Source organism: Narcine bancroftii, chromosome 13 (genome assembly GCF_036971445.1).
Source record: "Narcine bancroftii isolate sNarBan1 chromosome 13, sNarBan1.hap1, whole genome shotgun sequence".
Lineage (NCBI taxonomy): Eukaryota > Metazoa > Chordata > Chondrichthyes > Torpediniformes > Narcinidae > Narcine > Narcine bancroftii.
Genome location: NC_091481.1, coordinates 25,071,540 through 25,095,954, shown reverse-complemented (window position 1 = coordinate 25,095,954; position 24,415 = coordinate 25,071,540). Strand labels below are relative to the sequence as shown.

The 24,415-nt window shown below is 43.4% G+C and overlaps 1 protein-coding gene and 1 long non-coding RNA gene across 6 annotated transcripts in view; one reads left to right on the top strand and one right to left on the bottom strand.

The window, feature by feature from the left end:
* LOC138748757 (uncharacterized) overlaps positions 1-6,512 on the bottom strand; it is a 62,262-nt gene extending 55,750 nt beyond the window's left edge. For all 5 annotated transcript variants that reach the window (XR_011348237.1, XR_011348240.1, XR_011348239.1 and 2 more), the window contains exon 1: positions 6,411-6,512. This is a non-coding gene — a long non-coding RNA (uncharacterized lncRNA). The remainder of the gene's footprint in view (positions 1-6,410) is intronic.
* Positions 6,513-6,873: 361 nt separating this feature from the next.
* lamb1a (laminin, beta 1a) overlaps positions 6,874-24,415 on the top strand; it is a 99,240-nt gene continuing 81,698 nt past the window's right edge. Inside the window, exons 1-2 of the mRNA XM_069907556.1 lie at positions 6,874-6,981; positions 8,504-8,679. Coding sequence (XP_069763657.1) covers positions 6,951-6,981; positions 8,504-8,679 — 207 coding nt within the window. The 5' untranslated portion in view covers positions 6,874-6,950. The remainder of the gene's footprint in view (positions 6,982-8,503; positions 8,680-24,415) is intronic.

Genomic DNA, 24,415 nt, shown 5'->3' with positions numbered 1-24,415 from the left:
AAAGACGTTATTATCTGGAAAACCCTGATGGAGCACGTTTCTTCGGCAAGACACTGATGTGGCTGATTTAAAGGGAGCAGTATGTGTCCAGGAACAACAAACCTCTATCTGAAAACAGACAAGAACCTTACTGAGCGGTAACCATTTACCTTTCAAGCACCAAAGCCTGGTGAACTTCATAAACGTTAAATTCTGTGCATGCACAGTACAAGAATTGCCTGCAACCAGTGAATTTGGAGGAATGAGAAGTGAGATTGGACTATGAATCAAAGAACTTTTCTAAACTTACACACACACACACACACACACACACACACACACTGAGAATTAGAAGGGGGTTAAGTAAGTTAATAGTAATAAGTTAAAGATTGACCCTGTTTTCATGTTTAAAGATAATTAAAAGCAACTTTTGTTTAAGTAACCATTGTCCTGGTGAATATCTATTGCTGTTGTGTTTTGGGATCCTCTGGGCTCGTAACACCTGAGGCATCATATACAAAAGAATCAGTCAGCTGAGAGGAACAGGTCAATTGATCTGCTGAGTCCATTCAGTTTCTCAATTATGTTTTTTATATAGCCGCTGTGTTCCGGATAATCCCCAAATTCCCAGAACACAGTCTGTGTAAAAAGATTGGGACAGAACTTTTACCTGCGGCACCCCGAGGCCAAGACATTATTGCAAACTGCTTGCAGTCTAAACTGAACTGAATGCAACAATTTTCAAGCCCCACCTCTTTACTTACTGCACTTCCAGTATTCATTGTAAACTCGTGTAAGGAAATGGAAATTTCGAGGTTTGATCGTTCATGTGTGAACAGCCACTTCGGAAGGTAAGAAAGAAAATTTGAACAGAAAAAAAATTTGAACAGAAAAAACCGTAAATCCCATGTAAAAACATAATTGTTGGCTCAATTGGGAAATAATTGGCTTTGTTAACAGATTGTTGGGTTGAATGACAACACATACACAGAAATATGTAAGTAAATAGTGTAGGACCTGTTGAGTTTCATTGTGCACCACTAGTTTTACTGCAGAAAATACATTAAACTAAGAGAAACCATCACTTCAAAGTTCAAACATATAGTGATAACCTACGCAGAGGCCAATCACAAAATATTTGATTAATTCTTTATCTCAAAAGTTCTAGTTTTATGAGTCCATTCATTTCAGGTGCATTCACCGCAAAGAATGCAGCAGATTTAGACCTGTGGTATGGACGTTCAGGTGGCAGTGCTAAAAGCGCAGCGCCGGCCACCTAAAAGGGTCAGCTGCAAGGGAGGCACCTCGGAGCGCATTCTGGTTGCTATCCCAAAGGGATGTCGGGGCAGGGGCAGCCAGTGCGGTGCCATAGTCCCGCACTGGCCACCCAGCCCTGTAGTCCCACGACAACCACCCCACCCCCGACGTCCCGCGCCAACCGCCAACTGAAAGTACTTGCCTATAAAAGATTCCACACAACCTTTTATCATTCATTTCTTTACTGTTATATACTTCAATCTAATTTTCACTGTGTTGAAATAATGATTCACGCCATTGTGAAGAACAGGGAGACCTCACATTAATCCTCCCTTTCAACAGCTTTGTGAAATGCAATTTATTTTAATTAGTGACAGGAAATGGAAATTACTCGTAAGAGCAGCATTTAATAATAAATAAAATTTTAAAAAGAAAAATTAAATTAAAAAAAAGACCAGCATTTGTTCTCCATCTGTAAATTGCAACTGACCTGATTGCCTTTTTAAGTGCAATTCAAAATATTAACCATATTGGGAAGTCAGAAGTCACAGAAAATTTCAACTTGATTAAGATGGCAAATTTCCTTCCTTGGAGGACATCAGCTACCACAGCAGAATTTTATGCTCCCAGGATAAACTGCTTGAGGAACTTAGTAGGTTAGCAAAACCAAGGAGCAACATTACCAAAACAAAGGGGGTGATTGTGGACTTCAGGAGGAAGTCAAGAGAGCATGAATCAGTCCTCATCAGGGGCTCAGTAGTGGATAGGGTCAAGAACATGAAATTCCAGTGTGTCAACATCTCCGAGGATCTGTCCTTGAGCCTCCCTGCCGCTGCAATCACGCAGTAGCTATACTTTGTGAGGTGTCTGAGGAGATTTGGTATGTCACCAAAGACTCTCAAAAACATCTACAGGTGTACCATGGAGAGCAATCTGGATGGTCCCCTCATGGTCTGGTACAGAGGTGCCAATGCTCAGGACAAGAAAAAAATCCAGAGGGTTGTTAATTCAGCCTGCAACATCACGGCATCACTCCATTGAGGAGTGCCTTAAGAAAACAGCCTCTATCCTCAAGGACCCCTACCACCCAGACCATGGCCTCTTCACTGTGCTACCATTGGGAAAAAGGTATAGGAGCCTGAAGATGAGCACTCAGTGACACAAGAACAGCTTCTTCCCCACTGCCATCAGATTCCTGAATGAACAATGAAAGACACTGCCTTCCTTTGACTTTTCATGCACTATTTTTATTTATTTTTGTCAGGTGGTTTATATGAATGTCTGCACTGTTATTCTGCCACAAAACAATGAATTTTGCGACTTGTTCGTGACAATAAATTCTGAGGGGAGAAAGGAATTGTTGATGTTTCACATGGAAACCCTGCATCACATGCTGCCTGTTCTGTTGTAGTTCAACACTTCTGTTCGAATTTGGATTTCCAACATTTCACATTTATTTCTTGAATAATGCATGATCTTGTCTTTCATAATAATGGCTGTAAATTTAGATGACTGGATGCTTTATTCCCAGATCTTGATAGAAAAAATCCTAAATATGCTGCTATCTCTGATCTCATCAAACTGAACCTGAAAAACTCCTCCTTGAAGTTAGCAAAAGATGCCAACATCAAGGAGAAGCCGTTCACAAACATAGGTACGAACACAGTTGTCTTTTGATGCTCAAAGGACCAAAAACATGGTGTTCTCCAGTGCAATCCAAATAACTTTTCTCTTAATTTCATATGTGGTGGCAGGTGGTGGTGAACGGCAGAATATGCTGCTGGTCATTAATTGTTCTTGCTGTTGTGTTGGTAAGCTGCTTTCATCGCCTTGTGGTGAAGGTCATTTTCAGGCATTTAGATCCAATTACAATGAAGGATACACAGGTAGTCAGTGTCGGGAATTCCGCTTTCTGTTTTGAAAATGCAGGTGTTTTCTGCAATGCTTAACTGAATAAGCTCAAATGTTTACCAAATAAAATAATTTCCTTTTTATGTTTGATGCGTTATTAAAATCAATGGTGATTAATGTTCACAACATTTTCTATTTGAGTAAAAGTTTTTTTAGGAAAAGTAAATCTACTCACCGAATAACAATTACTTTGCTTTTTTTACACAACCGCTGTGTTCCAGGAAATTATTGCCATTTTCCCGGAACACATGGCTGTGTAAAAAGGTGGGAATGGGAATGAGAATGGGAATGGGAATGGGAATGAGTTCTGATATTTTACCTCCTAGACCCCCAGTAAATTTCCCAGAACACCTGCATTCTAAACTGAACTGCAGGTGATCCATGAACAATGGGCTAATGAATAGGATGTCCAGTCTCCTGAAATACTGCACTTCAGGTATTCTGTCTAATCTCATGGTGTGATACGGATATTAGGAGTTTTGGTAATTCCTATGTGAACGGCCACTCCCAGAAGGTAGGGAGACACTTCTGAATGGAAAAATCACTCAAATTCTATGTTTGGAGGGGGTGAGGCATGCAACACAAAATGGTTGGAGCAGATCGCAAAGGTCCACCAGAAATTGGGTCTGTGGGCACGGTGCTGCCTCTAAATAACAAGGAAGAACTGGTCATCAGGTGTGAGGTGCTCTTGATACTGCTGGTGTGGTCCATCCACTATACCTCTGCCCTTGTGGCCAGATGGTCATCAGACAATGAGGACATGGGTGTACCCAACATGGTCGATGACTCAAAGTTGGGTAGCAGGGTTGGCTGTGTTGAGGACACTAGGAGGATGCAGAGTGATTTGGACAAGTTAGGCGAGTGGGCCAAGATGTGGCAAAATGTGAGGTTATCCACTTTGGAGGTAAGAACAGGAAAGAGGGTGTTGCTATGCATCAGTCGTTGAAAGTGGGCATTCAGGTGCAGCAGGCGGTGAGGAGGGCAAATGGTATGTTGGCATTCATAGCAAGAGGATTTGAGTCCAAGAGTAGGGAGATCCTGCTGCAGCTGTACAGGGCCTTGGTGAGACCATACCTGGAGTACTCTGTGCAGTTATGGTTTCCTTATCTGAGGAAGGACATCCTTGCCATGGAGGGGGTGCAGAGAAGATTCACAAGACTGATATCAGTGATGGAAGAACTTGGATATGAAGGTTGGATAGAGTAGGCTTGTATTCTCTGGAACTTAGAAGATTGAGCGGGGATCTTTTAGAAACATATAAAATTCTTAAGGGATTAGACAGACTAGATGCAGGTAGGTTGTTTACAATGCTGGGAAAAAACAGAACAAGGGGGTCACAGTTTAAGGATAAGGGGAAAGTTTTTTAGGACTGAAACAAGAAAAAATTATTCTCTCAGAGGGTGGTAGATCTGTGGAATTCTTTGCCACAGGAAGTAGATGAGGCCGGTTCCTTGTCAATATTTAAGAGTAGGTTAGATTTGGCCCTTTTGCTCAGGGGATCAAGGGGATAGGGAGAAGGCAGGAACCGGGTACTGATCAGCCATGATCACATTGAATGGTGGTGTAGGCTTGAAGGGCCAAATGGCCTATTGCTGCACCTACTTTTCTGTTTCTATGGTCCTCATTCTGATGCTCACCTTCATATGTGGCTGTATCAGATCAGGCTGTGCAAAAATCCAAAGTACAAAGGCACCAAGTGCTACTCTGTGCTAAAGTTCTACCTGTCCCAGGTGTTGCAAAGGATGGACTTGGTCCCATTGCTAATGGATTGTCCCAGTCAACTGGTCTTCGCCACACCACCTATTCTTTGTAGAAAAGTTTGTCCAAACAAGCACCTTTGACCACAAATAATCAGGCAGTGGTCAGCACAAAATGTCTTGCAGACACTGACAGGCGAGGACTCGATGGACATGGTGGGGTAATTCCAGCAGCAAATATCTTGGTCTTCTGGCAAAATGCCTCATCACCAGTGCTCACAATCACCAGGTGTTGGTCTGGCTGGCAGTGAGAAGAGCCCTCCCAGTCAGATCTTTCCCGTACAACCAGAACATCACTCACCACGCATGTTGTATCCAAGATGACTGCAGTGGAGTTGAGACAGTTGCCTACTTCTTTGGTTAAAGCAGTTTCTTTGAGAGTGTGTAAAGAGGGATGAAGGATCCTTGTCACTCAGTTCATCCCCAGCAGCAGCAAACTCTTTAATCTACGGGCTGTTCCCAGGGATGCACAAAGTCAGACATCCAGAACTGCCAGAAGACCATCAATTTGGTGAACGATGGACTTTGGCCTGCCCAAAACCCGTTGGTCTTTCAGCAAATGAGACATCGATGTGGGAATGCTGCTGACTGGCCCGTTCCAGGCTGCAGTGCATGTGCTGTGAGATGCACTTAGGTTTGGTGCAGCCAATGGGAGGGCACTGTGGGGAAGGACCACAGTCTAGAGTTCCTCCATTACCATGCACTAAAGTGCTGAGGCCGAGGGGAAACCCCTCAAACAAGAGAGGGGAGTAACAAGAAGATGTCACAATGGTGGTAATCCTGCTGAATAGAAAATGAATGCAACAGTGATGGAAATATATGGATGAGACTCTAATGGGCATGAAGAGACTTCGAACAGCTTTCTTTTGTAGTTTAGTGTGAATTTTTGGTTTAAAAATTTGCTGATAACATGAAAAGTATTTGGAAAAGTTGCAAAGAGTGTAGGTCTTCAGGAGTTTAAGTGTTTTGGGAAAGTTTTGTTTTGGGCAACTTTTCCCAAACAAATCTGTGCTTTGATTTAAGAGATTAGAAGGCCCAATCAGTCCTAATTTCAAAAACAAAAAGGGAGATGCAACAAATCCAGGAAGCTGAGAGACAATGGAATCCTCTCCAAGATGGTCCAGAGGCCTGTGCCAGACGAGCACCATTCTTGATTTATATAAACACTTTGGACACCCAAGCTTCACAGCGCACATTGACAGAGACCAGAGAGCTCCATATTTAGCATGGAGGGAAACAAAAACCTGCCACAAATGAGAAGATTATTAACAGGCATCTAGAATTTAATAGCGAAGGAGGAGGGGATATCCCCTTGAAATCATGCCAGGGTGAGGGGGGGTGGGGGGGGGGTAGGGTGGGGGGGGGGGGTAGGGGGGTGGGGGGGGGGGGTAGGGGGGTGGGGGGGGTAGGGGGGGTGGGGGGGGGTAGGGGGTGGGGGGTGGCGGGGGGTATGGGGATGGTGGTGGGAGGGTCCTCTGGGCGCTTCTCTCATCTGTAACGGATTACCTCCTGATCCTCAACCATGTCCTTTCGCGTTGCTCGCGGGTCTTCCTCCTCATCCCCGCGGTTTGCCCTCTTCTTGCCAATTACATCAGCGTGAAGACCGAGCCCCCCGCCCCGCCCCGCCCCGCCCCGCCCCGCCCCGCCCCGCCCCGCCCCGCCCCGCCCCGCCCCGCCCCGCCCCGCCCCGCCCCGCCCCGCCCCGCCCCGCCCCGCCCCGCCCCGCCCCGCCCCGCCCCGCCCCGCCCCGCCCCGCCCCGCCCCGCCCCGCCCCGCCCCGCCCCGCCCCGCCCCGCCCCGCCCCGCCCCGCCCCGCCCCGCCCCCCGAGACGTGGTTTGGAAGGTCGGGCATCCCACGGCCACGCGTCTCCTCGCGCGCGCCAGCCGGCGAGGCGGGAAAGAAGTTGATGGAGCGAGGCCGACGCATGCGTGCGGGGGTCCGGCCACGCCAGGCGGCGCCAGGGCAGGGGGGGGGGGGGGGAGTTACTGCGCGAGCCGTCGTTGAAGTCAGCTGAAGCTCGTTGCGGAGAGTGGACGTGTGCGGCGATGCTGCGCTCCAGGAGTTTCAGTGTTTGGGGTAAGTCTTTTTTTGGAAAGACCTCGTCCCTTCTCCCCCCCTCAAAAAAAAAACAATTGAAGGGGCACGATGGAGAAATGGCAATGATCTGCCTGCTCTCGCTCCTCTCTCCTCTGTTGATTCCTCACCCAGCCGAGATCCGCAGTTGAAATACATTCGGAAAGATTTTTTAAATGAGACGCCTTGGCTGTTTACATTAAAAATCCCCCCCCCACCTCCCCTTCCCCTTTCCCTCCGCGTTGGTAAACTTGTTCAGAGTGAAGGAAACTTCTTCAAAAGTCCTGGACACTTTAATTCCAAGAGGGGCCAGCTGTTTAATTAAAGGATCCTCATTGTCACCATTGCAATAAAGCGCCTGGGGTTTTTCTTTTGGAACAAAACATCTTGGTATTTGTGCAATAGAAAAAAAATGCACAATTATACGTGCTGTGGAAAGAGTGCAAAAAGTTACAAAAGTGATCCCATGGAAAAATTCAACAGATCTAATGTTACAATAGAATCTGAAAAGGAGTAAACTGATTGATCCCCCCCCCCAAGATTTTTTTCTCTTGTAAATCTAAATTTGTTCTTATAGACTGCATGTTTGGCACTTGACAGATTTCCCAGTTAATATCCGTATTTTAGCTCATCCAAAATGCCCATCTCAATGCCTCAACTCCAGCTTGTCTTTCAGCGCTGGAGGGAGATTGGTAATCTGATTCCCATCTGAAAGGTTGCCTGACACAAAATGGGCCTCGTGTTCTGCAGACTTAACAGTAGCACGAATCAAATGTTAAGCCTCCCTCACTTCCATCCAACATAAAGCAATTGGGAATGTTACCAAAGCTTGGAATAGTGCGTGTGGGAGATAGTGTGGAGGAAGCCATCAGTGAAATAATTCACGTTGACCTGTTCTGTCAAATTCCTTTAGTCTGATTCTTGATCTGTGGAGTAAATGCGGATTCTTATTTATTATTCTTCAGCAAAATTTGATTGTGAATCTTGAGCAAAAGACTTGTGTGACACACCTTCAGTGCCCTTTCGGCTCGTCTTCACGGATATCGACCGTGCATTAAAATTGCATTTGTATGATCAAAAAAACACTTTTGGATTGAAGGGGTAGCAACAGGCCTGGATTAACCATTAAGCAAAATAAGCATAATCTTAGGGCATCAGTTTTTTTTTCCGGTGCCGGATTAACATGGTACAGCTGGACTAGAGCCCCACAAAAAGGCCCCCCCCTACAATAAAGGAAAAAAAATCATTTTGTATACATATAACACACAGATTATATTGAATATCATTTAATATATTGTGGGTATTGGCCTGGAAGAAAACTGAATTTTTAATTTATTTTTTAAACATTCAGCATTTATTGAGTCTTAATGTCTTGTCAGTTAGACAATGGAAGGGTCAAGGGGGAGCCATTGTTCTGCTGTGCTTAGGGCATCAATTGGCTTAATCTGGCCCGGGGCATTAAGGAAGTTACTGTCAGTCTTTCTTTGAAGTCACTGTGTACTATCATCTATGCTTTGTCTTCCAGTCATCCTTTGGCACTGTGCTCTCTCTCAAGAGCCAGAGTTCAGTTACGGCTGCGCTGAGGGGAGCTGTTATCCAGCTACTGGAGATCTGTTGATTGGGCGAGCAGATAAGCTCTCTGCCACTTCCACTTGTGGCTTGCATAAACCTGAACCCTTCTGCATTGTCAGCCACCTTCAGGTGTGTTGTATGTTTTATTAAATGTGTGTATGAAAGAAATAGAGAACAATACTGACTAGTACATTCAATGCAAAAGGTACCGTGTCCTATAATTTGCTTTTGTGTCCAGATTAACTTCCTACTTAATTCATATAAACTACTTAGTCTGCATGCCCTCTGTGATGTCCCTGAACATCTGTACAAGGAATCCATTTAAACATTTGTATTTTACTCTGAAAACACCTTTACAATACTCCCCAAGGCATTCAATAATGTGGAAACTTCTTTTTCTACTTTGGATCAAATTGGGCTCATTAAAATGAATTGTACATTTGTGCACCTGCTCAAACAGAGTTACATGCTGATTTTAAATTGTGCATGTCATAGTAATGCCCCAATTTGTGAAAGTGCACAGCTTGTGTCCAGTTTGAAATAGGAGAATTTATAACATTGTGATCTGAAGATTTATTTTAAGTCTTTATTTATGATTGGGGACGTTTATCAAGGAGAGGCCAGAAACTTCATTTCCTGACTTGTTTAGAGAAGGCAAAGATTAGTGTCTGGGTTTTCACCATTGAAGGAACTTGTCTCCAAACCAGGTCAGGAAGTGAAACACAAAAGTCTGTTGACACTGATTTTCGTAAAATCACAGAAATGCTGGAGGAACTCAGCAGGCCCCTCAGTGTCTACAGGAGGTAAAGATATATACAGACACATCTTTCCTTCTCCCTTCCCTGCTTTCTGCAGAGACTGCTCACTCCATGACACATTTGTTCACTCCTTCCTTCCCTGCAATTGTCCCCATGGCACCTATCCCTGTATTCTTAGAATGCGCTGCACTGGGCCCACACCTCCTCCCTCACCACTAGTCAAGGCCCCAAAAAGACCTTTCAGTGTATCAACACCACTATTGAATTGTCCATTGCATCCTTCGTGGTTTGCTCTTCATCAGAGAGCCTGGATTGACTGGGAGATTGGTTCGTTGTGCACCTTGGCTCTGAATGCTGCCATTGTGGGGATCTCCCTTTGCAAGCCATTTCAATTCTAAGCTCCATTTTCTTTCTAACATCTGTCCATGTCTCATGTACTTCCTGACTGAGAGCAGCTCATATTCTGTCTGGGCATTCTCCAACTGGATGGTATTAAGATCAACCTCTCCATTTTCTATCCCCATGTCTCCCTTCTTGCTCTCTCTCACTCCCCCATTTTCTCTCTTATCTCCTTTCCCAAGATCTACATTCACAGAACCAACCCCTCCCCTCCCCCATTCAATTCTCACCTTTCTTCTTTCATGTCCAATTAACACCTGTAAATCACAAAAATCTGTAGACACTGTGGTTGAAGTAGAAAAACAAAATGCTGGAGAAGCTCAGCAGGTCAAACAGATTCCTTTATGTAGGAAAGGCAAAGATAAATAACTGATGTTTAGGGCTTGAGCCCTTCATCAAGGTTTGAGAGAATGTCATCAGGTGTCCAAACGGAGATGGGGTGGGGGGTGGGGGGGGAAGGAGGGGTGGCAAAGGCAGGAGATGATATGTGTAGAAAGGAGGGAGAGGACAGCAGCAATGAGGGGGAGGAGGGAGGGAAGAACTGGAAAGTCAGGAAAGGGGGAGGGGAAAGAAAAGGTGAGGAAATCTAGCAGAAGTAGAGAAGTCAACGTTAATACCAGATGAATGTGGGTGGGTGGTCAGGGTGGGATAGTATAGAAGGCCATGGACAGACACACGAGTCTGGGAGTGTGACTCAAAATTGAAGTGGTTAGCTAGTGGGAGGTCACTGTTGTTGCAGATGGAGAAATGAACAGTTCACTTGTATATCCACAAGACTTGTTTATCAAATGTGGTGCTCCGTTTGTGGTGTTCTCTTCATCAGAGAAACCGTCGCAGATTGGGAGATCGCTGAGCACTGCCTCTCCATCCACAACAACAACGACTTCCCAATAGCCAACCATTTCAATTCTGAGTCATGCTCCCAGGCTCACATCAGTGGCCTTGTGTACTATTCCACCCTGACCACCTGCAGATTGGAGGAACAATACCTTTTCTGTCTGGGCACTCTCCAGGCAGATGGCATTAACATTGACCTCTACTTTCTGCTAAACTTGTTTGCCTTTTCTTCCCCCTCCCCCTTTCCGGTCTTTCCAGTTCTTCCCTCCCTTTCTCCATACCCACCCAGCCATCCCTCTTCTCCCTCATTGTTGCTGACCTCGCCTCCTTTCTCCACCTATCAACTCCTACCTTTGCCACGCCCTCCCCATCTCTTTGTTTCGATGCGTGCCGCCATTCTCTCATACCTCGATGAAGGGCTCAGGCCCGAAATGTCGGCTAGGTATTTTTACCTTTGCAACACAAAGGAGACTGACCTGCTGAAATTCACCAGAATTTTGTGTTTTTGCTCCCATTAACACCTTTTGTTTGTTGGTCTATACTTTCCCCCTGCCCTTTCTTTTAATTCAGACACCTACCTGCTTTTAACACTTTCCTTGAAGAAGGGCTCAGGCCCAAAATGTTGGTTATATATCTTTACCTCTTATAGATGCTGCAAGACCTGCTGAGTTCTTCCAGCATCTCAGTGTTTTTATTCAAGACCGGGTTAAGTAGTGGCCAGTCAACCTTTTGAGTCCTTATCAAAAAATGAATGCTGCCTGACCCAAGGCCCTTTTATAAAGCAAAAAATCTGAGCATAAAGGTGGAGATTCTCCGCTCTTGTGTCGCAAACCTTATCTTCGTAAATGGTCCATGAGCAGCTCCAAGATACCGAATCTGATCTTTCTATAGGCTTGTGTCAGAGGTGGAGCAGTGCATTCCTCACTCCATAAACATCCAGCCACTACAAGTAGCCGGCCGGCTAGGGGCGGGCTGATGACATTCTGATGAAGCCATCAGCCCGCAACCAGGACTTATTAGTGAACATATTACGCCAGAGTATCGCGGAATAGTTGTCATCATCGGTGTGGCCGCCGCCGCTACCCGCTGTGGCACCTTCAGGGCTTTGGACTTGCTGCTCCATTCCAGTCGAGGCGGGTGAGGATCACGAAGCTGGAGCCCCGAAGGGGCAGCAGCGGGTGGTGGTGGCAGCCACACCGATGATGACTATTTTCGCTGATGATTTGCAATATCCAGAACCATGAACTCACGGTGAGTGAGAGTGAAATATTAACACTATGAAAATGATCAATGGTTGACTTCTTTACCCATAGTCCCCTCTGCAGCTGGAACTATTCTTTGTTTCCCAAGGCCATTCCAGCTGCATGAGGGAATTATGGGTAACAAAAATAGCAATTGCTCGCCGTGTATTTATGACGAGCAGTTCCATGGCAACAGTCACCCCGCCTATAGCAGCTCCGGAGGATGCACTGAGGCGCTGCTCCGCATAAAAGGTAAATTAAAATTTTCTCCATGGATGGAGCTGGCCTTGAAGCATAAAAACATCTCCATTGAGTTCCTTCAGCACTTCGATGTTTTGACCTACCGCGTTCTTCAGCAGTTCATTGTTTGTTCAAAGTAAATGTCTTTGTTCAAATGTGTGCTGAATGTCTGCATCACCGGAACACCAACACCCCTGAGCATAAAGCCCTCAAAAAGGTAGTGGACACTGCCCAGAACATTGCAGGCAAAACCCTCCCCACTTACAGGGAATGCAGCTGTTGGAGGGCAAAACCCTCATCACCCAGCACCCACACACACTGTTCTCGCTGCTGTTGTCATGAAAGAGGTAGAGGTGCCACAAGACTCATACTACCAAGTTCTGGAACAGCTGCTACCCCTCCACCATCAAACTCCTCAACAACAAACTCAATCAGAGACTCATTTCAGGACTTGTGGACTTTATGGATTTTCTTTTTGTTCTCTCTGGATTGCACAGTCAGTTTGTTAGCATTATTTATCTGTTTACAGCTCTTTTGATTGTTCACTCCGTGTGCAGTTAATTTTTGCACTACTAATTAGTTGCAGGGAAAGGAATTTCCAAGTTGTTTGTGATGTAATTTATGTAATCTGACAATATGAAATATGAAGGACAAAAGTTTGTATCTATACTGATCAAAAGCTCAGTCAATTCGGTATCTTTCCCCAAGTATTAATAGAGTTGAACAGTATTTTGAACTGTTCTTTTTTTACATTTAACAAAGTGAAAGAGATTGGAATGTTTTTTTCCTGCAGCTTGATCAGTGCTCGTCTGATTTTTTTTTGTAACTTAATGATACTGTTCAATCTGCAGTTTTGTATTTGCTGATTTGAATATTTTCTGCTTTCACGGTTTTTTTCCTTCCAATGTAAACATTAAAAACTGTACCATAAATATAAAACAAATAGATGTATGGAATAAACAAGTTAATTAAATAGCTACTGAATTTGTCACAGGTCACTTTTTAATAGGGCTGATCAATTGGCATCTGGCAGCTGCTTTGTGAGATAATTGCCTACAATCAGCAGTCTTTTGTCTCCATTTTACAAGCTGTGACATAACAGTAAATTTTGAGTGGTGCCATTTCTTATCTCCCCACTTATTCACACAAAAATTATGCAAACAATGATAACTTGAAGGAATTCAATAAGTATGACATCCTCATTAATTAATTGCATTTGTTTCTCCCCATGAGGCAAAAAGCTCATCAGTTCCTTGCCCTTGTGTTGGTTTTCATAACTGACAATGCAAATGAAGCCTCAAACTTCAGTAACTGATCAAAACTCTGGAATTTAAGTGACTTTCTTTGAAAACTACATTTGTACCTCTAAGTACAGGCACAACAGATTCATGGCTTGAATTGGAGAAGGAAGCAGCAAAGTTATTTGTAAGAATTTTAAAAACAAGATATACTCTAATGTTCAAAAACGGTTCTGGATTTTTTTGCAAATGATGATCAAACTCCATGGCCCAACTGCTGTTAAGTTATATTTGAAAAATATAAAATTTGTTTAAAGTTTCAATGCCCTTAAGAGGATACAAAGCCTGAAAACCAGCACCTCTAGGTTCAAGAAGATAAACTGAAGATGATGGGTTCTGATGCAATACAAAAAAAAGTGCTGGAGAAAATCAACAAGTCATGCAACATCCATAAGAAGTAAAAGGGAATCAACAATTTGGCCCTGAGCCCTTCACATTCCCGAGGAAGGCCTCATGACCAAATTTTTGACAGCCCTTTACTACTTATGGATGTTGCGTGATTTCCTGATTTTTCTCCAGCACCTTTGTGTACTGTGTCTAGGGTCAATGAATATTAGACCCTTGCACCTCCCTTTGGTACGTTAACTATGGACTACTCCAACAGCACAAATGGACTGTATATACTATTGCAAGTCACTTTTTCTTTTCAATAGAATGAATGTTGGTATTTATTTATCTTGTGTATTTATAGTTTACTGTTATAGTTTTTATTTGCAAGTACTTGCTTGGCTGCAGCAAGTAAGACTTTAAGTGCACATTGTACAACGTATGTGAATACACCTCATCGTCAACAAAAAGCATGGTGAATAGCCAATGTGTTTCTCTTTTGAAATTGAATTTTCCTCATGAATTTTTTTTTAATGATCCTTGATTTATTGGGAAACCAGTAATAAATTACTGCTTTTCATATTTGCTTGACCGTTCTTGATTGTTTTTAATTGTATTAATATTTAAATTATTTAAGACATGAACCAGTTATCTGAAGCAATAATCTGAGATCTCCAAAAGTATTTTGTTTTTGAAAAAGTGGTTGGCAACCTTTTCAGATTTATTGTCAGAGTACATACATGACATTCACATGCAACCTTGATATTTCTTTTTCCTGCCGGCACGGCAGAATTACCCCTAATTGGTAATGCAAACTAAACCGTACACAGCGTGAACATGTAAACAATCAAAAGAACTGTAAAGAGATGATGAATATAAACAAACTGTGCAATACAGGGAGAACAAAGAAAATCAATAAAGTCCTTAAATGAGTCCATGATTGAGTTTGTCGTTGAGGAGTCTAATGATGGAGGGGTAGCAGCTGTTTCCGAACCTTGTGGTGCAAGTCTTGTGGCACCTAAACCTCTTTCCTGATGGTAGCAGCGAGAACAGAGCATGTGCTGGGAGCTCCGACAACACCGTTCCCTGTAGATGTACTCATTAGTGGGGAGGGTTTTGCCTGTAATGTTCTGGGCTGCATCCACTACTTTTTGGAGGGCTTTATGCTCAGGGGTATTGGTGTTCCCATACCAGACCATGATGCAGCTAGCCACCACATTTTCCACCAAACATTTGTAGAAGTTTGTCAGGGTTTCTGATGTCATATCGATCTTCTGTAAACTCCTGAGCAAGTGAGGCACTGATGTGCTTCCTTCACGACGACATTGTTTTGGCTATAGGAAAGATCCTCCAAGATAGTGACTACCAAGAACCTAAATGTGCTCATCCTCTCCACCTCTGATTCCCCCAATGAACACTGGATTGTACACCTCTGGCTTTATATTATTTATATTTTATGGGAACAAATAAGATGCAATGTTTATGGTCACAAATCATATAATTCAAGGGTCTGGCACACAAGTGCTGCTTGACTCTACCATAAATAGTTCATCACTTCGTTTATCTTAGACAGTATATCATTATGGAATGAATTTCTAATGATGCATTGTTTTTTTTAAAACTTTCTTTATTCGTTCAACAAACAAATAGTATATGACATATACAACAATTAACCATAAACATGAACATTATTTTTTATATAAAGAAAAGAAAAGACCCCCCCCTCAGCCAACTCTCCTAAGGAGAGCCATAAAGAAAGAAAAAATATTAAAGAAAAATTAAATATACATATTAAGATCTAATCAATGTAAATTGAAATGTAAATATTCTGAATATAACAACCACTTATGAATAAAAACAATTATAATTATCATGCGAAACATGCATAATTTTTTCCATTATTAAACAATATCTCATTATGCCATCTATTAATATCAATCATATTTGTATCTTTCCATGTACTAGCAATACATTTTTTCGCTACAGATAAAGCTAAATATACAAAAGCAAGATGAAACTTATCTAATCCCAAGCCCTTCAGAGGTTGCAAACTACCCAATGAAAATATTGTCGGATCTAAAAGTATTTTAATCTTATACAGGTATTCTAAAAACAATTGAATTTTCTTCCAAAAAGATTGTATGTATATATATATATATATATATACATGACCAAACAGCATGAAAAAAAGTTCCAACTGTATTACCACATCTAAAACACAAATCTGATTCATGAAAACCATACTTTTTAAATTTTTCAGGTGTTAAGTATAATTGATGTAAAAAAATTATAGTTAATCATTGCATAACGTGCATTTATCAATCTAGTTACACTATCATAACAGATATCCTTGGAAAAAATAAAACCAGTATCTGCTTCCCATTTACTTTTAGATCTATCCCAACCGTTTTTATCCATACCATCCTGTAATATTTGATACATCTTTGGCTTGGCTTCGCGGACGAAGATTTATGGAGGGGGTAAAAAGTCCACGTCAGCTGCAGGCTCGTTTGTGGCTGACAAGTCCGATGCGGGACAGGCAGACACGATTGCAGCGGTTGCAAGGGAAAATTTGTTGGTTGGGGTTGGGTGTTGGGATTTTCCTCCTTTGCCTTTTGTCAGTGAGGTGGGCTCTGCGGTCTTCTTCAAAGGAGGTTGCTGCCCGCCAAACTGTGAGGCGCCAAGATGCACGGTTTGAGGCGATATCAGCCCACTGGTGGTGGTCAATGTGGCAGGCACCAAGAGATTTCTTTAGGCAGTCCTTGTACCTTTTCTTTGGTGCACCTCTGTCACTGTGGCCAGTGGAGAGCTCGCCATATAACACGATCTTGGGAAGGCGATGGTCCTCCATTCTGGAGACGTGACCCATCCAGCGCAGCTGGATCTTCAGCAGCGTGGATTTGATGCATAGATGATACATAGATGAAATATAACAACCCTTCTCTGGTACCTTCATAAGAAAAGTCTCAAATTTAGTCATTTCAGGTAAAATCATATCTCTACCAAACATACGTTTTACCAAAGATCGAATTTGATAATAGAGAAACTAATGATGCATTGTTAACTCCACTTTGAACCTTTCAACAAAATTTGTTTGTGGTGTGCAAATTGGGGCCATTTGTCTCTGTTATACAGTTGCATATTCTTTCTGTAATAGTGGGTGGGAGAAGCTTCCAGAAAGGAAGTTTTTTAATTACAAGCTCAACAAAAGAACATCTTATCATCACCTGAGCTGGATTTGATAAGACCCACTTAATTTTCTCTATTTCTTCATGTTGAGCTGGTTTCTGGTCCTGAAACTTCTGCTCTTGACACCCTTCTCACTTTTAAGTTCATAAGCCTGAGTTCACCCAGAACTGCTAACGGTCTGCCAGTTGGAACCAAGCCTTGTTTGGCTTTATTTCATTCATTCACATTCATGTATTCATTCCTGTTCTTGCTGACCTATGCTGGAACATGGTCCATCAAGGCTACAATGTTCCATTTTTCAAATTTTTCCATCGCTCTCCTGCCCCTTTTGTTAAACTCTGATGCAGCCCTTCAAGATCTTTTTGTTTTGCTATTTTGTGCATCCCTGATTTTCATAATTCTCCCATCAGTGGTCTTAGTTGCCTGGGCTCTGGATCGCTATTGCTAAAATTCTGCCTATGGATTTAAAAAAAAAAATTGTTCCTCAACATCTTAAATTTCTTCGACTAAACTCTAATTATTACTAGTTAGGTGAAAAGTCTTGCAATGTAACTATATTAGAAGAACAGAATTCTGTGTTGTTTTACTGTCTCTTTCTTTGGCTTGGCTTCGCGGACGAAGGTTTATGGAGGGGTATGTCCACGTCTGCTGCAGGCTCGTTGGTGACTGACAAGTCCGATGCGGGACAGCAGGCACGGTTGCAGGGGAAAATTGGTGGGTTGGGGTTGAGTGTTGGGTTTTTCCTCCTTTGACTTTTGTCAGTGAGGTGGGCTCTGCGGTCTTCTTCAAAGGAGGTTGCTGCCCACCGAACTGTGAGGCGCCAAGATGCACGGTTGGAGGCGATATCAGTCCACTGGCGGTGGTCAATGTGGCAGGCACCAAGAGATTTCTTTAAGCGGTCCTTGTACCTCTTCTTTGGTGCATTTCTGTCTCGGTGGCCAGTGGAGAGCTCGCCTTAGAACACGATCTTGGGAAGGCGATGGTCCTCCATTCTGGAGATGTGACCCACCCAGCGCAGTTGGGTCTTCAGCAGCATGGATTCAATGCTTGCGGACTCTGCCAGCTCGAGTACTTCGATGTTGTGATGAAGTCATTCCAATGAATATTGAGGATGGAGCGGAGACAGTGCTGATGGAAGCGTTCTAGGAGCCGTAGGTGATGCGGGTAGAGGACCCATGACTCCGGGAGATCCAAAATGAGTGGTGGACTAGCCTCGCCAAATGAACCCAGCTTAGCGCCGACATTGGCGACTTCAGGGGTTTTTATGAGACACTAAAGGCTGTGTACGGCCCCTCACCCCAAGTCCAAAGCCCTCTGCGCAGCTCAGACGGCAAAGTCCTCCTCAGCGACAAGATCTCCATCCTCAATCGATGCTCAGAACACTTCCAATCCTTTTTCAGTGCCAACCGCTCAGTCCAAGAATCAGCCCTGCTCCAGCTCCCTCAACAACCCTTGAGGCTAGAGCTGGATGAGGACCTTACCCGGGAAGAGACATATAAGGCAATTGAACAACTGAAAAGTGGCAAAGCAGCAGGTATGGATGGAATCCCCCCCAGAGGTCTGGAAGGCTGGCGGCAAAGCTCCTGCATATCAAACTGCATGAGTTTTTCATCCTCTGCTGGGACCAAGGAAAGCTGCCTCAGGACCTTCGTGATGCCATCGTCATCACCCTGTACAAAAACAAAGGCGAGAAATCAGACTGCTCAAACTACAGGGGAATCACGCTGTTCTCCATTGCAGGCAGAATCTTCGCTAGGATTCTCCTTAATAGACTAATACCTAGTGTCGCCGAAAATGTCCTCCCAGAATCACAGTGTGGCTTTCGCACAAACAGAGGAACTACTGACATGGTCTTTGCCCTCAGACAGCTCCAAGAAAAGTGCAGAGAACAAAACAAAGGACTCTACATCACCTTTGTTGACCTCACCAAAGCCTTCGACACCGTGAGCAGGAAAGGGCTTTGGCAAATACTAAAGCGCCTCGGATGCCCCCCCAAGTTCCTCAACATGGTTATCCAACTGCACGAAAACCAACAAGGTAGGGTCAGATACAGCAATGAGCTCTCCGAACCCTTCTCCATTGACAACGGCGTGAAGCAAGGCTGCGTCCTGCACCAACCCTCTTTACTATCTTCTTCAGCATGATGCTGAAACAAGCCAATAAAGACCTCAACAATGAAGACGGTGTTTACATCCGGTACCGCACGGATGGCAGTCTCTTCAATCTGAGGATCCTGCAAGCTCACACCAAGATACCAAGAGCAACTTGTCCCTGAACGACTCTTTGCAGACGATGCCGCTTTAGTTGCCCATTCAGAGCCAGGTCTCCAGCGCATGACGTCCTGTTTTGCGGAAACTGCCAAAATGTTTGGCCTGGAAGTCAGCCTAAAGAAAAGTGAGGTCCTCCATCAGCCAGCCCCCCACCATGACCACCAGCCCCCCCCCCCCACATCTCCATCGGGCACACAAAACTCAAAACGGTCAACCAGTTTACCTACCTCGGCTGCACCATTTCATCAGATGCAAGGATCGACAAAGAGATAGACAACAGACTCGCCAAGGCAAATAGCGCCTTTGTTTTACTGTAGTGCAATATCAACTACCAATCTGCTCTTGTGTTTCATTTGCCATCCCCATTCTGCCCTTGTGTTTCATTTGCCATCCCCAGTCTGCCCTTGTGTTTCATTTGCCATCCAATAGTAATCACTTGTCAACATCAGATTGTCTTTTCCCAGTAAATTATGATGAGGCTTACATAATGGAATATGGAAAGGCAGTTGTATTCCCCTGAAAAAAAGTCATGTACAATTTAAGAAGGAAATATGGCACATTTGTTAGGGTGTGGCAACCCTATCTGCAACACATTGGTACACATATAATTGTACACCTTCTGAATAAAGAAAATGCAACAATCCATGACAGTTGTGAAATGATTGAGACCAATGAAGTGAGTCGTGAAGCAGATGACAGGCTCTTGTATTTTGTTCCTTCTTTTAATTTTCGGTTTCTTTGGGGTTTTCTTAAGTTCCCTTTAAAAGTTTTGTGATTTTACCAATATTTGGTTCTTTGTATTTGTTTAAATTATATAATCTTCTTTGTTGTATTAGGGTATGGGAGGGAGAGGAGAGGAGTAGGGGAAAAATAGACTCTGTATGTTTTTTTAAAATATTTTATTTATATTTTCACACAAGCTTGTACAGCCATATACAGTGTCATGCCTACAATGGCAGTTCACATTCAAATATGCATATATTCATTTTATTTATGACTATATATATATATATATATATATACACAATCCCATGTCTCCACCAAACCCCCTCCATCCACTCATAAAACAAGTCGACTCATTCAAACTTCAACCAACAACAAAACTTTAACACCAGGAAAATAAATAAGGGGCAGGGATTGTTGCACCTCAGTGGGCTGCCTCTGGGCCGATAGTCATTCCTGACTTTTCTCAGTACGAATGGTTATATGGTTATATGGAGGGAGAAAAAGCCGCAGGAAGGAACGGGGAAACCAATCACCGCCATCCACCTATATAGTGCATATATGGCTGCCAGATCTTATGAAAGGTACCATATTTGTTTCTCAGGTTATGTTATTTTCTCCAGGGGAATGAAGCTCTGCATTTCCTTGTTCCATTGTTCGATACTAAGACTAGAGTTGGACTTTCAAGTTACCACAATGCACTTCCTGGACTGCCAATACGATTAACACGATTGGAATTGAAATTTGGACAGTTTCATTGTAAACATTATGTTTTCCAATAGGAACAACTCTGGGTCCTGCAGGAATCGTTTACCTATGATTTTTCTCTAGGATTTGGCATAGTTCTTCCCAAAAGGGCCTCACCTTGGCACATGACCAGGTCGCGTGCACAAATGTCCCAGTCGCCATGCTGCATTTGAAACATTGGTCCGAGAGTTCTAGTTTTGACCAGTTTTATTTTCTGTGGCATTAGATACAGCTGGTGCAAGAAATTATATTGCACCATCCTGTACCTTGCATTGATGACCATGGTCATGCTGTCCTGGCATAAGTTGGACCAGCATACCTCAACAATTATAATACCCAAGTCCAACTCCCATCTTTCTCTCAATCTATGGAATCTTGGTTTGGGTCCATCCAACTGGAGCAGGAAATGCATTGCAGAAATGAATTTCTTTCCACTTCCCCTTCTATAGTGCTGCACTGAGGTAGGGCCATACTTGGACCCAATACATCCCATTAAAAAGTTCTTATTTGAAGATAGCAATGGAATGTCTGATTTGGCAAATCATATTTATTTTTGAGTTGCTCAAATTGACATTAATTTCCCCTGCTTGTAACAGTCTTCTGTACACCTGATGCCATTATGGTGCCAGGTGTCCAGGATCTTGTTACCTGCCGTTAATGGTATTAATTTATTAGGAGTCAGGGACGTTTTTGGGGACAGCCCCACTTTCAAATATTGGTTAATTTTGTTCCAGATATTAATCACTTGTTTTAATATGAGGCTGCCCTTATTTCCAGACAGCAATTAAGCATCCCATTTATAAATAAAGTTCTCTGCCATCCTCTGCTGAATACAATTAAGTGCAGATCAATTTGTGCTCAATGTGGTACACCTCCTCCCTGAAGAGAGAGGTGATGTATCTCTTCTGGGCTTCCCAATAATATTTTTTAAAGTCTGGCATCCTCACTGCAGTCCCAAGTTAATTTTTCCATAGAGACCCTTGCCACCTTACTATTCAGACAAACATTCTGACCTGTTGCAATGGCACAGGCAATGTCTGAAAAAGATACTGGAATCTTGGCAACATATTCATTTTGATGCAGTTAATCCTGCCCACTAATGTTATGGGCAGGGACATCCATCTAGTTAAATCCTCCTCGACTCTCCAGCAAGGGGGTGTAATTTAACTTGTATAAATTGTTCAAGTTGCCATCAATATTAACTCCTAGGTAATTGATCCCCTCCTGTGGCCACTTTAAATTGCTATTTTCTTTAAGTTGGCTATAAATCCCCTTGGTGAGTGGCATCACCATTTTTTCCCTAATTGATCTTATACCCAGAGAGTTTCCCATCACCCTCTAATACCACACGCAGTCAAGGCAAAGAAGTCGCAGGGTCTGTCAGATATATCTGCACGTTATCAGCAAATAAGTTGATTTTGAGCTCCTCCTGGCTCACTCTATAACTTTTAATGTCTGGATCCTGGAGAATGGCCTCAGCCAGTGGTTCCAACGCTAGCACAAAGAGAGCCTGTGATAGTGGGCACCTTCGTCTACTAGATCTGGTAAGTGGGAAAACTGAAGAGATTTGTCCACTGGTTGTAACCTTTGCCTTGGGTGCATGGTATAGCGCCCTAATCCAATTTTGAAAAGTTGGCCCTAACTCCATCTTCTTCAGCAATAAATAAAAATTCCCACTCCAGTCTATCAAAAGCCTTCTCTGCATCCAAAGAAACAGCCAATCCCTTCTCATTTCTGATTTGTGCCAGATGCATTACACTCAACAGTCTGCCAATGTTATCCACTGCTTGCTTGCCTCTCCTGCATAAAGCCTGCCTGGTCTTTGGCATTGCATTTACCAAAATTAATAAACAATCTATTTGCCAGGGCCTTGGCAAGGGTCTTAAAATCAGTATTCAGCAGGGAAATTGGTCTATAAAAAGAAGGCAAAAGCAGATCTTTACCCTTCTTTAAGACCATCGTAACAATCGGCATTGTGAAAGATTCCAGGAGGGTCCGTGTTTCCTTTGCCTGGTCCATCACCTCTATATAAAGAGGCAAAGTAAATCCTTAAATTCTCATTAGAACTCAGGTGGGAATCTGTCCGCCCCCGGAGACTTGCCAGCTTGTATCACACTCAATGCTTTCCCCAGCTCTTCCTCTATAAGAAAGTGTAGTCCCTCCTGCTCCTCCAGGCTTAAATATGGGAGATCTAATCTGGCCAGAAACTCATCCATTCGATTAGAATCCCCAGTCAATTGAGATTTATACAATCTTTCATAAAATTATCTGAAGGTCTCATTAATTTCCTTTGGTTTATACGAGATCTAGCCATTCCCTGTTTATATTTCATTGAGTGTTCTAGAGGCTGGTTCTGCCCTTAACTGCCAGATGAGGACCTTGTGAGCTCTTTCCCCCCAACTCATAATATTTTTGCCTCGACCTTGTAAGGGCCTTCTCCATACTGTATGTCTGAAGAGTATTATATTCCAATGTCTTGTTTGTAAGAGCTCTATAGTGGTCCTCTGAGCCTGATTCCTGGAAGTCCTTCTCTAATTTGGTAATGCCCTTTTCCAATTTCTCCACCTACCTCATATAATTTGTCTTGACCGTCTTTGTGTACGCAATTATCTGGCCCCTCATGTATGCCTTAAGGGTGTCCCACAGAAGGAATTTATCTGTAGTAGAGGGGCAGTTGGCCTCACAAAACAAGGCTATTTTGGTTCTTATGAAACTACAAAACTCCGGCTTTTTCAACAGCAATGTTAAGACACCACCTGTATGCTGTGTCCTGCTTATCTGACATTTCTATAGTCAAAACCAGGGGGGAATGGTCTGAGAGAAGCCTTGGCCCATACTCAGCTTCCATGATCCTATCCTCTATATGGGTTGAAGCCAGAAAAAATGTCTATTCTAGAGTAGGAATTGTGTTGCTTTGAATAAAATGAGTAATCCCTCTCTCTTGGATGCTTTTTCCTTCAGGCATCTATCAAATTCAGCTCTCTCATTCAGTTGATGGTGGCTTTCATCGCTCTAGTCCTAGTTATTCTTTTTGTGGATTTATCCACCACCGGATACAGTCATAGATTAAATTGTGTCCCGTTTTTCCCCCCCCCCCCCCCCCCATTAGAATATTTTCATTTACCTCTGCCAATTGTAGGGAAATGTCCTGTATAGAATTTTCATCATCATAATTGGGGGTATAGTCATTCACTAGGGTCTGGGATTCTGAATATTTCTGACAGTGCACCATAACGAATTTTTTGTTTTGTTTTGTCTGTATTCACCCTCTGCACTGGAACACTCTTTCCCTCTAGAATTGCTACCCCCCTTGCCTTTGAGCCAAATAAGGAGGATATGACCTGATCCACCTATCCCCTTTTTTTTAGCTTCTGATGCTCCGCAGTTAAATGCATCTATTGGAGGAAGGCCAGATCTATCCCCATTTTTTTAATGTGTGCCAAGGCCTTTTTTCGTTTCACGGTGCCATTTAAGCCATTAACATTGAAAGTTGTATACTTTACACTTTTAGCCATTACACCAGGGCTCCCTCCCTAAATGTTTTCCCTCTATCTCCACCGCCACAACCCCGCAGACCCAATCACTTACTATCTGCCCATTGCTCCACTCCATCCAAGCCGCGACAAGCCCTGGGGGGAAAAAAAGGACGCCACAACCCCATTCACTCACAACACCACAACATACATACCCACTCACAACCATACCCCTCCAAATAATAAAAGGGAACATATACTCCACACACATAATACATGAGTCTCAGGCACCCTCCGCTCACACCTCTGGTGGTCACCCTCCTGTCACCGCCATTACCCCTTGCCATGCGGTCACCATGACTC